Below are 18054 nucleotides of genomic sequence, written 5' to 3' on the forward strand. Positions count from 1 at the left end.
TCAGCACCGGGGCGACAAAGGCGGCCCGGGTGTGACGTCTCTTCTCTTCCCATTCCTCTAATTTCTCCAATCCGCTGCACCCTCGACTCTACACTGCCTCCCGTGGTCGAGCCGCGGGTAACAACAACAGTCGCTCGTGACGGACAATAAAGCACACCTCCGGAGCAACGTGAAATGTCCTTTTAATTGTGTAAAGTGCAAACGTGGAGCACTCGAGGGCAGCCCTCCACTTGGGGGCAATCTTAGGGCAACAGTCACCGGCAACAGGGGGCCCGCAGAGGGGCTGTTGCCGCCGCCAAAGTTGTCGGAACCTCGCGGCCCAAATACAGGGACTCTACTTACGAACGGGTTAGGTTCCAGAGGTGTCTGTTCGTAAGTCGATTTGTTCGTAAGTCCAACTTTACTCCTGTCGATTCCAAACGCGTTGTACGGCGTGTACACTAAACACGGGGGGAATGGATTTAAAAGTTGTATAATCTCCTGCAGATGCAACTGGTTCTTCACGTTCTACAGATGTAGATGCCACCGCCGCCATCTATTGCGCGGCGGTTGAACTTACGACTCTCGGTCCGAACAGGCAACTTGGACATACGGACGGGTTTGTTTGTATCTCTAGAAATGCGTAAGTCGAATGTTCAAAGTAGAAGAGTCCCTGTATCTGGACTGAACAAATGTGATCGCAGCGCCCCATAGTGGACACCTCTGGGCTGGCACCTTCCCGGCAAATGAAACACGACAGCTTCGTCAACGACACACGTGGCCTTAAAACAAATAAATATATAAAACAGGTGACGTATCGTTCAATGGCCCTTTTTCATAGCACCTGGCCACGCGCTCCAAAAAATTAGGCCAATTGTCCCAAAACGTTGCCGATTATATGCTGTTCTTTTTCAGGCCACTTGTGTTATTGACAAAGCTGTTGTTGTTGTTGCTTGTGCACCACTGGCAACGTAGCAGCAGCCGCATGACCGGATATAATTTGTTTAACTTGCAATCACACCGCAGACGGGACACACACTCTGCATCTGAATCAAGGGCGCGTTTGAGGCTGCGCTTGAATGGGATGTGGATGTGATTAGATGGTGTGGTGGTGGCGATGATGGTGTTGCGGTCGCGTGAGGGCGGCGTGACGGTATGGTGTGATGCGACGGTGTGGTGGCATGATGGTGTTGTGGTGTGACGTGATGAACGTAACGGGACCCATTTCAGAAGATGAACTGAAGCAGCAGATTAATTCAGTCTGCACTCACCATTGCCAAGCAGCCACAGACACACACACAGTGATTGGCAAGAGCCAGGGGTTCTGCAGCCAAAATTACAATGGGAGCCATTCTTTTCGAATTCGGTAAAAAAATTATAATTAATATTTCAAGAGCCGCGTTGCACGTCAATACGAGATGGTGGTCCTGAATAACATCACGGAGCAGTTCCTTGAAGAGCCGCATGCGGTTTCGGAGCCGCAGGTTGACGCACCCCTGGGCTAGTGAGAACACTACCGAGTTGCCAGTTGCTCATGGTTCCCACGTTGCCGGCAACGGTTGCCTTGAACGGTCACCCTCGTGGACGACGGCCTTTTGAGACCGTGCCCTCCGCTAGAAAGCACCGAGCGGGAAATCGCTACGAGATCGGGAGACGCGCCGATCGTTTTTTTTTGTTCTAAACCGACAGAATCCACGACGTGTGCGCCCGCGAGTTATTTAAAAGGTCAAGAGGTCATCGCGATCCCAGCCAGCCGTTATCTCCCCTCGTATGTGCGCTAAGCTAAATGCCCGTTCACAGCGGAATTGGCCAAACGATCCCAAATGCAGTTAAGACGTTCATGAAAAGCAGCCTTGAGACTCGGGAGAGGGCCTTCCCAAGTTAAGTAAACAAAAACACAAATAAATATAACACCACCATTATCACATTTCTCGTTACACACGCAGTTCTATTCGTAACCTCGAAGTTGCTTACCCTATCGTGCCAATTATCCACGTGGGTTATCGAGTTCTTCGAGTGCTGGCCACCGCTTTATAGGGGAGGGGGGAAGAGGCAAATAAATAACCACATTACAACTAATTTGGTGAGCGACTTTCTTGGGGTGGAGCACACACTAGAGGCCCCGTGTAGAGAATTTTTTCGTAAAATCCAGCAACTCTAGAGATTATCGAAGTATCCGAAAAGTCAAGAGAAAACCGAGTGAGCTCGCAACGCTGTGGGCGTGACAGGGGTTGCTAGGGGGTTGATGTCATCAGTCCCACTGTGCTAACCAATCGGCTGCCGGGACAACCCCCCACGCAACATGGCCGCCGTGAACTCCCCCCCCCATGCAACATGGCTGCCACTAAGTCATCACGACCTCTCCTTCAGCCAGTTGAGGTAATTATATTTGTGATTAAGGTTTATCATAAAGCATTATTATTGTGACTGTCACTGACAAATGCGCAAAGGGGCGAGTGGTCCCAACCACCCTCCTAACTTACAAAAATGTCCCAACTCCCTTATGGATGGCATCTGTGACACGTCTCATCTTACGACACGTCTAGATTTTCGTAATGTCGCTCTGTCCGTGGCGGGGGGCCCAGCGTGGAGGTGATCCGACCTCGAACTTCACGCTCGAGGTGGGATCACCTCCACGAGTCATCGAGACCCACAACCCTCCTCTCCCCCGCCGTTACACGCGGACCGACGGGGGCAACGCACAAACGCTTTCAACTTAAACTCGAGGTGTTGGGACACTAGAAACGGGAGGCATGCACGGGAGGTATGGGAGGGAGCTAAATACTAAAATGTACAAACTTCTGACTTAATGTACGAAAATCATAACCCCACCCCCCCTCCCTCCTACAGATACGTAACCAGTGCTTAGCTTCATCCGCCACTTTCAGTAATACCTCCTCTCTCCGTCACCCGGCACACCACGTCCAGTATGCATCTCTCTCGCTCGCAGTGGGCCGTGACTACGACTGGTCAGGTGCCACCTACGACTGGAGTCTACCAGCGACCTCGATTAGATTTCCGAACCCCAGCACACCACATCCAGTATGCCTCCCCAATGTCGCTTGGGAGGGAAACTTGACTTGTTCGGAAACTTCCCTGCACATCGCCCAAGCACTGCCCAGGGGGAAGGGGAAGACTGGGAGGCAGGCGGGGGTGGGGGGGGGGAGGTCGGTGGGGGGGGGTGGTTATGAATCGTAATACTTGAATCTATAATCGGTCCAATCACACGTGACGAAAAACATCTCACAGCACAGGTGATCAGCCTAGGGGCCCCCCCCGCTGGGTGCTGTCCCTGCACGTCACAAGCTTGAACACAGCACCGGACTGACCGTGGGGAGCCGGTGCTGTGTTCCGGCGCGAGGGGGGGGGAGGGGTGGAGGGAGCGACGTTGCTTTACGGTTTTACCCAATCACGTAATTTTTACCGCGGTGTAGTAACTCAAATTTGGCGAAATTGCAACGCGGCACCAGCACACGATGGGGCCCACTCTTGCGAACGACGTCGCGGGATCTTTGACGCCCACGGTGAAGCGGATGCCGTGTGGTAGCAGTATTACTACAACAGTTACCACACACCGCAGCGTTCACCGGGGCGGCCGCTGGGCTCGAACCGCGAGGCGGTCACGTGACCCGGAGGCAGCGGGGTCACATGACGAGGCAGCTGCTCTTGGGCTGGGGGACGACACCGTCGGCCTTCTCGATCTCCACGATGATCTGCTTGAAGACGTCCACCGCGGCCTGCACTCGGCACACCACATCCAGTATTCACGCCTCCCCCTCTCTCGCAATGGGCCGGGATTTACGACTGGTCACGTGCCACCTACTCCGGTCTGCCGGCGACCCGGAGAATATAGAGAGAAATTAAGAGTTGTGCGAATGATCATGATGATGATAACGCCAACGATTATGTCAACGATGATGACGATGGTCATGATGACGATGAGGATGATGAAGATAATGGTGATGACGGTGACGACGACGATGACGGCAGTCGGCAAGGCCGCGCTAACCTGGTTCTCCTTGGCGGACGACTCCATGAACTCGGCCTTCCACGCGTCGGCAAGGCGCTTCCCCTCCTCGCAGGGGATCACCCTGCACCACGGGGGCAGCACAACACCCCCGGCAGCCTTCAGCGCCTGTTACACCCCCAAACCTATAGCGCCTGTTACACCCCTAGCCCTCAGCGCCTGTTACACCCCCAAACCTATAGCGCCTGTTACACCCCTAGCCCTGAAGAGCCTGTTACACCCCCGAGCCCTATAGCAGCCGTTACATGTGTGTACGTGTGTGTGTATACGTGTGTGTGTCTTTGTACGTGTGTGTGTACGTGCGTGTGTGTGTACGTGCGTGCGTGTACGTGTGTGTGCGTGTGTACGTGCGTGTGTACGTGCGTGTGTGTGTACGTGCGTGTGTGTGTACGTGCGTGTGTGTGCGTGTGTGCGTGCGTGTGTGTACGTGTGTGTGTGTGTAAGTGCGCGTGTGTGTGTACGTGCGTGTGTGTGTGTGTACGTGCATGTGTGTGTACATGTGTGTGTGTACGTGTGTGTGTGTATGTGTGTGTACGTGCGTGTGTGTGTAAGTGCGTGTGTGTGTAAGTGCGTGTGTGTGTACGTGCGTGTGTACATGTGTGTGTGTACGTGTGTGTACGTGCGTGTGTGTACGTGTGTGTGTGTAAGTGCGTGTGTGTGTATACGTGCGTGTGTGTGTGTGTACGTGCATGTGTGTGTGTGTGTGTAAGTGCATGTGTGTACGTGTGTGTGTGTACATGCATCGTCACCTCTCCAAGTGAAGATCTTTCTTGTTCCCCACCAGCACGATTGGAACTCTGGAATAGACAGAAATTAAAATAAACAAAACACAACCAAATGGTTCGCCGCTTGTTGCAGAGGTTCACGCGGTTCGAGCCATGCGGCCACCCTGGTTAATACTGCAGTGTCTGAAAACCGTAACAATCCTCCTACTCACGGTGGGCGTTAAAGATCCCCGTGACGTCGTTCAAAATCGAGTCGGCCACCGCGTGCTGGCGTCACGGTCTAATTTTTTTCATTTGATAAATAAGCACAGAAAATTATTAATTGGGCAAAACCACGCAGCAACATCGCCGCCTACTATACCCATCGGTGACACACCGCGAGGCCATCCATGACATAGCCCTGCGGTTTACCAAGTGCGCGACTTCCAAATGTACGAGAAGATGATTAACACCGACACCGAGAGTGATTTAAAGCTTTCGTGACTGCAGGGATTCATATTCTTGGTTCTTTCGGTAAAATAATTTTCTTGCTGTGGATTTCACACCTGATGATGATTGCTTGTGTTGCAGTCGAAACGTCGTTGTTTTATATTTGCATTATTTTATTATTTCCCTTCTACGTGACTTTACCGAAAGAACCAACAATAAGAATACCGACAGTGATGTCGATAGCTCAGCGGCAGGGCGTTTAGATCAACAGCGGTCGTTATCCCATGCATAAACTCACGCCCCCCACTCCCCTGCCGTAGAAATGCGCAATTTCCACCGCTGGCTCTGCGGGGCTGTCAACACGAGATGGGCACCAACCGCTAATTGCGGCGAAGCAGGAAATCACAGCCTTCACGGCAAACACCGCGGGCCAAAGGCTTTACCGATGTCCTGACCACCGCGCTCTTGGCACAGAGCCTGAGCCAAGGGGGCGTAGCGGAGCGAGCGAGCGAGCGAGGGGCAGTGTGACTCGTTGCCGCTTACTGGACACTCCCCACCATGTCGAGCAGCTTGTCGTGGATTATCTGCACAACCTCAAAACTGGAGCGAGTGGGGGAAATAAAAGAGACACGCACGCACACACGCACACACGTTTACGCATGCAAACGCACGTGCAGACAAAGCCCAAATATCCCCCCCCCATATAGCCTTAACAGATATTAGGGGCAAGTGCTGTTAGCTAGTACCTATGAAGGCCGGAACAGCACGCGAGGGGGTGGGTGGCAAGCACTGCGCCCGACCGCTTTTGTGTCCCTAGCGGCGATGTTTACACACCGCACCAGGTACTCGTTTTGAGGCTGAGTTGACCTAGGGGAGGCCCAGGACCGGTTCAGATAATAGTCACTGGTGTTGGCCATGAGCGGAAATTGAATCCAGATCGCCGGGTTCGTAACGCAACGCACTCACCGCTGCGCCACTGCTCCCCCCCCCACACACACGCACATACACGCACACACATAAAACTGCAACACTGATGGCAGCTTGGTCGTCATAACCAAAGATCAGGACGTTATCGCGGCCAGAGCCGTTGGCTCCCTAGACGGTCGCGAGTCTCCACCACAACTGCGGATGTCAGCTGAGCCTCGGAAAGTGCGCTCATTGACAAGAGCAGTCAAGCTCGACGAAATTGTCGCGCTCCGTAATGGACGTATTACGCACGTGGCCGCGAGAAGCACGACACGAACTGGATCAAAAACAATCCGCAAAAAGTGGGCCAAGTTAAAGAAGGCGGAAGGCCGATATCAAGATAAAAAAAGACGTGTACAGCCCCTTTTGTCCATCCACTGCTGGATACGAGGGCTTCCCCCCAACCCCAGCGGCCGTGCGGATCACGGGTGGTTCGTTTTGCCATACTTCACCACGCGGTGGTCAGCTGACCTCTTGCTGGAGGTGACGGAGTACACCAGCACGTAGCCGTGGATGTCCATGGAGTACGACTGGGGGAAGATGGAGTACTCGTCCTGCAGGAACGGGCACAAAGACAAAGGTCCATCGCGTCGTAGCCTTCGTGGACTTACGAGGCAAGTGCTGTTAGCGGGTAGCACCTACGAAGGCCGCCACGGTGCTCCGATGACGGGGCGGTGTGGCCGACAACATGCCCTTCCGCCTTGGGTTTCCCCAGCGCTGACACAGGTACTATTACTCATTTAAGCTCGAGTCGACCTCGGGGAGGCCCAGGAACAGTTACGATATTCGCCCCCCTACTGACAGGCTAATACCACTGGGTCACACCTGCAGATCAGAACTACGCTGGTCTCCTGAGCTCTCGCCTGCTTCAACAAAATTAACTTGAAAAATTCAACTCGCCACCGCACTCTACCATTTACCCAATCACCCGCTCGCAATCTCACCTCGCCTGCTCACCCACTCGCCCACTATTCAACCATTCACACTCACTCACTCACCCACTCAGTCGCACAGGTCACTTGACTTCCCATCTGGTTAAACAAGATCAGCACGCCAGAGGTCGCAAACGGGTTTTGATTCCTTACCCGTACCCGGCCGCACCAGGGTCGAAAACGGGTACCCGTACCCGTACCCTACCCGATACCCGGCTACCCGTACCCGGCCGGGTATCGGGTAGGGTACGGGTACCCGATTGCGACCTCTGGGATGAAGCCATGTTGCAGGCGCGGGTGGGTTGATTCTAGGAACTTGAATTGTGAGAAGAGACAAGACGTTGGGAAATGAGTGACAAACGGTTACTCACCAGTGACTCACGGCCTACCCGTACCCGGCCGCAGCAGGGTCGCAAACAGGTACCCGTACCCGTACCCGGCCGGCCGAGTACGGGTAGCCGGGTTTCGAGTAGGGTACGGGTATCGGGTACCCGGTTGCGACCTCTGCAGCACGCACGCACGCACCTGCCCAGCCGTGTCCACCAGCTGCAGGTTGAACTCCTGTCCGTTGATGTGGAGAGTTTTCGTGAACGCTGCAAGAGGGAAGAGTCGTGTACAAATATCAATGCAAAGGTCCCCCCCGTTTGGCGTTTAACAAGACTTTTCGGGGGGGGGGGGGGGCAAGTCCTGCCAGCGAGCGACTATTTAAGGCCGGAACGCCGTAACGACGAGGTGAATGGCCAACGCCACGCCCGGTCGCCTTTGTCTCCCCAATGCTGATGTTTACAAACGACACCAAGGACTAAGGCTGAGTTGATCTAGGGGAGGCCCAGGACCGGTTGAGATATTCGTCACATATGTTGACCGTGAGCAGGAATTAAACTCGGGACGCCGGGTTCGTAGTGCAGTGCGCGAACCACTACACTACTGCTCTCCAAAGACAAAGATCCCCCGTATAGCCTTGACAAACTGTCGGGGCAAGTGCTGTTAGCGAGCACCTATGAAGGCCGGAACGGTACACGAGGGGGTGGGTGGCCAGCACCGCGTCCGACCGCCTTTGTCTCCCCAGTGGCAATGTTTACACACCGCACCAGGTACTCAATTTCAGGCTGAGTCGACCTAGGGGAGGCCCAGGACCGGTTCAGATAATCATCACTGGTGTTGGCGATGAGCGGGAATCGAACCCGGATCGCCAGGTTCATAGCTCAGCGCGCTAATTGCTACACCACCGCTCCTCACACGCACACACACACACGCACACATGCACGTACAGTATACAGATATATAAACAACTTCAATTGTCTGTGTGCCAGTCTGCACCTCCGTCTATCGATCCATGTCTGTCCGTCCACCCTTGTGCGTGTGAGCGTACGATGTGTGTGTGTGTGAGACTCGGATGTTTGCGTCGTCTGCATGTGGCGTGTGTTGGTGAGTGTATGACGTATGGCCCCGCACCTCCGATTAGCACGCTGTGTGTGCATGCATATTATGGGTGCATGTGTGTGATGTGAATGTGTAAGATGTGTGTGCGTGCGATGTGTGTGTGTGTTTGCGCGTGACGCCTTTGCGTTTGTCTTTGTGACGTACGAGTGTGTATGTGATATGTGTGTGTGTTTTTGCGGCCCGGCATGGAGCTGGCCACCCATCTCCTCGTGTGCCTTCATCGGTGCTCACTAACGGCACTTGCCCCAAAAGTTTATCGAGGCTATATACGAGGGATCTTTGTCTTTGTTTGCGGGATTGTGGGGAGTGCATCTGCCACTCATCTCAAGCCAGTCAACCCACGACACCAGGCCTCTCGCCTGTGGCCTCCTGCCTGCAGCGACAGCCTCCCATACTTCGTGTAACGGCCTCAAAGTGCACCTAGCCTGGCACCGGCGGTAAACTAACTGCCACTGAGCGGCAGCTGTAGTTGTTTGCGTGTGACATCTGTATGGGGTGCCGCTATGGCGAGGTGTTAACTCCCTCGCCTGGTACGCAGGAGGTCGTGGGTTCGATCCCGACCCCGACGCCTGCTGTGTATTTGGAGTCTGCGGTGTCTCTCTCCCGGTGGTCGCGTGGATTATTCTCTGGGTCCTCCCGATTTTTCCCTCGATATTTAGAATCAACGTCACGCGCGTTTAGGGGCCGTCCATAAATGACGTCACGCGATTTTGGACGATTTTTGACCCCCCCCCTCGTCACACGGCGTCACAAAGAGTCAGAACCCCCTCAAATATGACGTCACAAAACTCTGCCCCCCCAAAAAAATTAAACATACTTCAAATCGCTTTAAACTGTCATTGTAGTGCGTATTTAATGTGGCGCTGCACTCTGATGTTGTAGGAGAAAACATTTATTAAAAAGTCGATTTAATTAAGTAGAACGTGTTGTCTATATTTAAAGTTGCGCATTTTGATGTGACGTCACATTTCTCAACCCCCCCCCCCTCGTCACACATCGTCACAAATGTCTGACCCCTCCCTCCCTAGGTGCGTGACGTCATTTATGGACGGCCCCTTAGAGTTTTTGTGCTGCCATACATTTCCACACGACGACGACGATGATTGTCCGCCTCTTCGTGCGACCTATCATTTGTGACGGACAGGTCGCTTCTGACCAAGAGCTACAAACCTCAGTGGGGGCCTTACACCTGTTAACAATAAAACAAACTGGAAATAGTTTCAGTTGAGTGTAGTAATGTTGGGTGTTGGCGTGCGGATCGTGGGGGGCCACGGTGCGCTCACTGTTCTCAATGGTCGGATCGTACGAGTCCACAAACTGCCCCTCCACGAACTGGATCGTCAGCGACGATTTGCCTGCGAAGCACAACGCAACATTTCAAAAGCGGTCAACATTCGTCCCGCATCTTCTTGGTTCTTTCGGTAAAGTCACGTAGAATGGAAATAATAAAATAATAAAAATACAACATAATAAAATAATTCTCAGTGAGAATTATTTCATCATGTTTTATTTTAATTTTTAAAATAATAAAATAAGAAAAAAATTACATAATAAAATCATTCTCAGTTTTTATTATTATTTAATATTAAAATAATACAAATAAAACATAATAAAATAATTCTCAGTGAGAATTATTTTATTATGTTCTATTTTTATTATTGTATTATTTCCATTCTACGTGACTTTACCGAAAGAGCTAAGAAGATGAATCCCTGCAGTCACGAAAGCTTTCAATCGAAATTTAATTTGTCCCGCAGTTTGCCCGATAAACCCAGCCGACGAGCACGCCTTCCCCGTGACGACGTGACCCGATGGGCTCTGTCGGGTGGTGGAGGGCTGTCGTTCACGATTGACATACACGACGACCTAACAACCCAAGCGTAACTCATGACGAAGCGAAACACGACCACATTAACCACATTAACCATAGCCCTACCACTAACCACACTAGCCAATCAGACCCTAGTCCAGGGGTCTGCAACCTTTAAGACATAAAGAGCCACTTGGACCCGTTTCCGAAGGAAAAAATAAACTGGGAGCCGCAAAACCATTGCAACATTTAAAACAAATATAACACTGCATATATTGTTTCTTACCTTATTGCTATATACAGGATCGTGCAGTCAGCTGTCAATCTGAATAAAAAAAGGACTTTTTCACTTAACAATGTAAAATATATTTTTGCAAATTAATAGCTAAATTACCTGGTTAATGGGATTTTTGCTCCTGAACCTCAGTGCACAGTTCTGCACATCAGGGCTGTAAGACGTCACCTTCATTTTCACACAGGCTTGCAAGCTGTCATCTGTGAGGCGTGATCGATGTTTGTTTTTAATATAGTTCATGTTGGAGAAGACCTGCTCACATACATATGTGGAGCCGAAGATCGACAGGACTCCAAATGCATACTTTTTCATATTTATATAAGTGTTGGGGATGGCATTCCATGTTTCGAATACAAGTTTGTCCTGTTTGGGAAGGTTTTCAATATCACTCCATTTATGATTCTGAGCCAGAATGGCCTTCTGACGGGCAACATCCTCAAGAGTAGCGGTCAAGCATTTGAACTTGGACACCCATATATCTTTGTCGGCTATATCGGCCAGTTCCATCTCAAGATCAGGTTGACTTACACCTGCAAATGCAGTCATATTCAATAGGGATGGATCGATCGCCAGGGGAGTGACAGGGAAGGATAATGTCGTTTTTTCCTCTCTGAACTCACAGAATCGTTTCCCAAACGAACTTTGCATTGTGGTGATTGCAGACTTGAAATATTCCAAATTTATCGTATCATGACTTTGTTTGAACTCTCTCAAAGAGGGAAAGTGAGACAGTGTACCTCTCTGTAAATCTTTGACAAACACTGTCAACTTGCGCTCGAATGCCAAAACCTCCTCCAGCATGTGCAGGGATGTGCCTCCTTTCCCCTGAAGGGTTGTATTTAGCGTGTTTAGATGTGCTGTCATGTCTACCATAAAATGTAATTTTTCCAGCCACTCTGGCTGTTCCAGCTCAGCAAAGGTGAGCTCTTTGCTGCCCAGGAAGGTTTTTACTTCTTCCAAACATGTGACAAAGCAACGGCAACGTTACTGCCTGTCACCGGGCGGGCAGTGTGGAGCGGAGCGGCGACCTGTCAGCAGCGGCAACGCCAGAGCAGGTGTCACAGTGCGCCTCCTCCCCTCGCTAGCATCCGCCCCGGAGCCGCGGTCAAGGTTCAAAAGAGCCGCATGCGGCTCCGGAGCCGCAGGTTGCCGACCCCTGCCCTAGTCTAACCACATTAACCATAGTCCTACCACTACCACTAACCACACTAGCCAACCAGACCCTAGTCTAACCACATTAACCACAGCCCTACCACTAACCACACTAGCCAACCAGACCCTAGTCTAACCACATTAACCACAGCACTACCACTAACCACACTAGCCAATCAGACCCTAGTCTAACCACATTAACCACAGCCCTACCACTAACCACACTAGCCAACCAGACCCTAGTCTAACCACATTAACCACAGCCCTACCACTAACCACACTAGCCAATCAGACCCTAGTCTAACCACATTAACCACAGCCCTACCACTAACCACACTAGCCAACCAGACCCTAGTCTAACCACATTAACCACAGCCCTACCACTAACCACACTAGCCAATCAGACCCTAGCCTAACCACATTAACCACAGCCCTACCACTAACCACACTAGCCAACCAGACCCTAGTCTAACCACATTAACCACAGCCCTACCACTAACCACACTAGCCAATCAGACCCTAGTCTAACCACATTAACCACAGCCCTACCACTAACCACACTAGCCAACCAGACCCTAGTCTAACCACATTAACCACAGCCCTACCACTAACCACACTAGCCAATCAGACCCTAGTCTAACCACATTAACCACAGCCCTACCACTAACCACACTAGCCAACCAGACCCTAGTCTAACCACATTAACCATAGCCCTACCACTAACCACACTAGCCAACCAGACCCTAGTCTAACCACATTAACCATAGCCCTACCACTAACCACACTAGCCAACCAGACCCTAGGGTAACCACATTAACCACAGCCCTACCACTAACCACACTAGCCAACCAGACCCTAGTCTAACCACATTAACCATAGCCCTACCACTAACCACACTAGCCAATCAGACCCTAGTCTAACCACATTAACCATAGCCCTACCACTAACCACACTAGCCAATCAGACCCTAGTCTAACCACATTAACCATAGCCCTACCACTAACCACACTAGCCAATCAGACCCTAGTCTAACCACATTAACCATAGCCCTACCACTAACCACACTAGCCAATCAGACCCTAGTCTAACCACATTAACCACAGCACTACCCCTGACGCTAACCACTGGAGCCAACAAGAACCACCTCGCCTAACCCCACGCACGTTGAGGAAGGTGAGCGGGCTCTGGGCAGGCCCCCTCGTGGTGGCGAGCCGAGATGACGAGCAGTGGTCGAGACCGGCGATGGAATGGCAGCAAGAGGAGGGGGGGGACGCGGCGAAGAGGAGATCCACCGACGCCTTGGAGACGGAGCGATGGAATCAGGGCCATGCGCGGGAACGATGGATGGGTGGTGGCAGCCACCGGGCAATCCAGCAGTGTACTGAGCATGGCTGATGATGATATAGAACATCGTTGTGTATCGTCATCATCAGCCGTGTTCAATCGGATCGATGGAAACGCCAGTGGGATTGAACCAAGTCGAACACGGTTGATTATCCCACATTGATCGGCACATCGATCGTCGGCTGGACACTCACCCACGGAGCGGTAGCCAAGGATGGCGATCTTCCTGAACTTGGCCATGGTCTCGATCTTCTAAACGTGGTTTCCCTGCAGCCTCAGCTACACCAAATCCTTTGGCGGTCTCCTCTGGTCTCGTGTCCACCGCCACCACCAGACACAAAAGAAAATCCCGTGGTCTCTTGTACCAAATCCTCTGCTCTGGTATCCAGAATCTGAATGTGTGTTTATACCGGTGGAATCCGATGAGCTATAAAGCTCTTGCTACCCCCCGCTCCCCCTCCCCCCAGACAGACGTACAACCAAAACACAGTCCTCTCTCGGTGTCGCCTCGACCACCACCAAACGCCCTGGGGGCCTCGTCTCAACCACCACCACCACCACCACAAAACCACCACCACCAAACCCAAACCACCACCACCAAACCCAAACCACCACCACCAAATCCTCTGGCTCCCGCCCACTCAATACAATTGAATGGGCAGTAGCCGCTCTCAAATTCCCTACACGGCATAGGCGGCGAGGGTGAGGGAGGGGCCCCAGTCCCGGCTTCCAATTGGACGAAAGCCTCCCTGAGAGTCGCGCGTGATTGGCTCGTCAGGTCCGCACGCGCCGAGCGCGCGATGGAGGGGGCGGGGGGGGGGGTCCGGGCAGCCAATCAGAGGTGGCCGCTGGCAGATCGCGGCGCTTATCCGCGTTACGGAATTCAATGCCCCGCCCCCCCGCCGCCCCGCCCCTCCCCTCCCCCGGGTCGTGTGACGTCACGCCAGCTGATCGTAATCCTCTTCATCGATCAGCCGGTGATGATCAACAAACACAGAGCCATGGTCAAGTCCACTGCTGGATGAAATCATTGATTGTTGATTCCGCGGTGGACGGCCTCTCAGTAGAGGAAGGTGCAGCAAAATCAATTGCACTGTTGTACAGTACTGTACTATGCTCCCATGGCCCATGCTTCCCGCATTGACCAGCGCGGTGAAGTATGGTCGTGAAACCGACACGGCCCGCACGGTGTGGGGGAGGGGGCTCATCCAGCAGTGGAGTCACAGAGACGGCTGTCTGTGCGTGCAGGTGCGTAAGAGGAGCGGTGGCGCAGCGGTTAGCGCACCCGCGCTACGAACCTTGCGACCCAATCGATTATCTGAACCGGTCAGTGGGCCTCCCCTAGGTCGACTCGGCCTCGAATGAGTACCTGGTGCGGTGTGTAAACATCGCCACCGGGGAGACAAAGGCGGTCGGGCCTGCACAGGTACGAGGCTACCAGCATAGACCAACCAAGTTATACCGAGGAATCTTTATCTTTGAGAAAATATCTAGCAGTGTACATTACTCTTGTGCATTAGGGGCCGTCCATAAATGACGTCACGCACCTAGGGGGGGGGGGGGTCAGACATTTGTGACGATGTGTGACGAGGGGGGGGGGGGCTTGAGAAATATGACGTCACATCAAAATGCGCAACTTTAAATAAATATAGAATTTACACCATTGGAACCTCCTTTGCCAGTAGCAAAATATGATCATTGGTTTTTTACCCTTTTATCTGGCAACAAAACTGACACTTTTTTTTACAAGGAGCCATGTTTGCATTGACCACAATACCTGCGGTCGGAATGCAAACAAAAAACACAACTCTGAAAATGTATGCACTGTCCTTGAAATTGATTGGTCCACACCCGAGACAGCTTTTCTTATAGCCTAGTCTCACATGGTGTTGGACCAGATGACGCCAAAAGGCGCACAACTCAAAGACAATGCACAATCAGAGTACGAGAGCTCTCATACTCTGTCAATCAATCAATTTCAAGGACAGTGCATACATTATCAGAGGTGTGGTTTTTTTTGCATTACGACCGCAGGTATTGTGGTCAATGCAAACATGGCTCCTTGTAAAAAAGGTGTCAGTTTTGTTGCCAGATAAAAGGGTAAAAAAACAGATTTGAAGCTTTCGTGACTGCAAGGATTCATACTCTTAGTTCTTTCGGTAAAGTCACGTAGGTAAAAAATGAAATTAAAATTAATACAAATGAAACAATACAAATCACGACGTTTCGGAGGCAACACAAGTCTCCGTCATCAGGTGGGACCGTCACAGCCAGATTTGCTGCAAATCTTTTTTTGCTGCTGCTGCTGCAATTTTTTTTTTATTTGCTGCAAATCTGGCTGTGACGGTCCCACCTGATGACTGAGACTTGTGTTGCCTCCGAAACGTCGTGATTTTTATTGTTTTATTTTTATTAATTTTAATTTCATTTTTTACCTACGTGACTTTACCGAAATAACTAAGATTATGGTAAAAAAAACAATTATCAAAATATAGAATAACAACACTACTTGTTAAAACAACACTCCTACAACATCAGAGTGCAGCGCCACATTAAATACGCACTACAATAACTACTTTAAAGCGATTTGAAGCATGTTTTATTTTTAAAATGGAAATACAGTTTGGGGGGGGGGGCAGAGCTTTGTGACGTCATATTTGAAGGGGGGTCTGACTTTTTGTGACGCCGTGTGACGAGGGGGGGGTGCAAAAATCGTCCAAAATCGCGTGACGTCATTTATGGACGGCCCCTTATTCCGCTTGTAGCCCAGCAAGAGGCTCGCCGGAGCCTCTTCCAAGGTTCATGTTCGTGAGGCTCTTGCCATGTGTGAGCAGTAGAGGGCGATACTGCTGCTGCTGCTGCCGCCGCTGCTGCCACTGCTGCTGCTGCTTGCAGCTTGCTGGGTTTGAGATCCCAGCCGAGAGCGATTTGCGGTGCGATTCTTCATAATTTGGCGATGCTGTGGTCCGGTGCACGTTGCGTTGTGTGGGCTATTATAACCACACAACGCATGTACAATGTTAAACATTGAGTCTCTTATTCTTTGGGTCTTTCGGTAAAGTCACGTAGATAGGTTCAAAGAAAAAAACTACGTTTCGATCGCAACACAAGCGTTCTTCCTGACGACGACCGCTTGTGTTGCGATCGAAACGTCGTAGTTTTTGTAATATTTTTTTGTTATTTTCTTTGAACCTCACCACGTGACTTTACCGAAAGACCCAAAGAGCATTAATTCCTGCAGTCACGAAAGCTTCAAATCCAAATAGTCACGAAAGCTTTAAGTCAACATTGAGTTTCTTCTCTTATTCATATTTTTTATCAGGGATTTAAAGGATTTCATCAAAATAATACGAGCAACGATAATGACCACGATACTTAGCGATATTTTGCAAATAGATGATGCAAAAAACGCAGATATGTTATTGTGTACATACGATATATCGTGAAACTGACCATATATCGTAACGATGTATCGTGAAACTGACGATATATCGTGAAACTGACGATATATCGTAATGATATATCGTGAAACTGACGATCGTCAAACTGACGATATTTCGTAATGATATATCGTGAAACTGACGATATATCGCAATGATGTATAGTGACACTGACGATATTACGTAATATATCGTCAAACCGACGATATATCGCAAAACCAACGATATCTCGTAACGATAAATCGTGAAACTGACGATATATCGTGAAACTGACGATATATCGCGAAACTGACGATATATCCATACTCTTTGGTTCTTTCGGTAAAAGTCACGTAGGTAGAAATAAAATAAAACATACGATATATTTTATTTCTACCTACGTGACTTTACCAAAAGAAGCAAAGAGTATGGAATCCTGCAGTCACGAAAGCTTCAAATCAAGATTGACGATATATCGTAACGATGTATCGTGAATATGACGATATATCGCAATGATGTATAAGTGACACTGACGATATATCGTAATGTATCGTCAAACTGACGATATATGGCGAAACCAACGATATCTCGTAACGATATATCGTGAAACTGACGATATATCGTAGTTATGTATCGTGAAACTGACGATGTATGGTAAACTTACGATATATCGCAATATGGTATATCGTGAGAATGACGATATGTTTTCTCCGCGTCCTCCGGCTTTGCCCTCCACATTTAGAACCACCACGCGTTTTAGAGTTTTTGACTACCGCTTATAAACCCCCACGTGATCAGTCGCTTCGTTGAGCTTTCATTTGTGACGATATTTACATCAAATGGTCCGTTTCAGCCACCAATCGACCGGCTATTTTGACCATCGACCGCAAGCGGAAACGATTAGCATTTTTTTTGGGGCGCAGAGAGTCAAGGACGCGACGGGGCGTGGCGGGGGCCCGACCTTGATGGAGGTCACGCCGGGGTCAGAGTCCAAAACTATGGGGCAGCACTCGGCAGAACGAGGTGGCCGGTTCGATCTCCAGGCGCGGCAGCTGTTAACGACGGGGGCACGTTTCTGGACACGCACGCCCCACATCCTCACTCCCCACCTCCGACCTCCGTGCCCCCCCCCCCACAACAGTGCAGCAATGAACGGGCTCACCACTTACCGCCAAAGATCGGCAAGCCGCGTGCGGTGAGGTACATTTGTGGGTACTCGAAAACGTTTGCCCAGCGTGGAAGAGTAGGCGGAAAGCCATCCTCTAGCCGGGCTCTCTCTCTCTCTCCCTCTCTCAAGAACCCCCTCGAGTGATTTAAAATCTTTACGTAGACTGGAGGAATCCGATGAGCTACGAAGCTCTATTTTCACTGATGTCCAACAGTGGAGGCCCTTGTCCCAACAGATGTGTAGGGAATTGCAGGGCTGCACCTTTATCTGTACCAGCGGAACACTGCGCCATTGCTGGATGAGAGGCCTTCTCAATGCCAGTGCGGGGTTGGTGAATGCGGCTCACTTTAGACTTGGTGATGGGG

General features: G+C 50.8%; 1 protein-coding gene across 1 annotated transcript; it reads right to left on the reverse strand.

Moving 5' to 3' along the window:
• Positions 1-1693: 1693 nt before the first annotated feature.
• On the reverse strand, positions 1694-13693 carry LOC144951425 (GTP-binding protein Rheb-like). The gene is made up of 8 exons (XM_078881672.1): positions 13297-13693; positions 9785-9856; positions 7584-7651; positions 6598-6680; positions 5704-5760; positions 4756-4803; positions 3989-4070; positions 1694-3716 (listed from the first exon to the last, which is right to left on the reverse strand). The coding sequence occupies exons 1-8, from the start codon at positions 13340-13342 to the stop codon at positions 3624-3626; spliced, it is 549 nt and encodes a 182-aa protein (XP_078737798.1). The 5' UTR covers positions 13343-13693; the 3' UTR covers positions 1694-3623.
• Positions 13694-18054: the final 4361 nt, after the last annotated feature.

This window comes from Lampetra fluviatilis, chromosome 62, assembly GCF_964198595.1.
Source record: "Lampetra fluviatilis chromosome 62, kcLamFluv1.1, whole genome shotgun sequence".
NCBI classification, from domain to species: domain Eukaryota; kingdom Metazoa; phylum Chordata; class Hyperoartia; order Petromyzontiformes; family Petromyzontidae; genus Lampetra; species Lampetra fluviatilis.

Excerpts from the sequence above, each read along its gene's own strand:
- LOC144951425 (XM_078881672.1), bottom strand. The coding sequence starts at position 13,342 with ATGGCCAAGTTCAGGAAGATCGCCATCCTTGGCTACCGCTCCGTGG. Across the intron at positions 9,857-13,296 it reads CCTTGGCTACCGCTCCGTGG|GCAAATCGTCGCTGACGATC; the intron begins GTGAGTGTCCAG and ends TGTGCTTCGCAG. Across the intron at positions 3,717-3,988 it reads CGTCCGCCAAGGAGAACCAG|GCCGCGGTGGACGTCTTCAA; the intron begins GTTAGCGCGGCC and ends TGCCGAGTGCAG.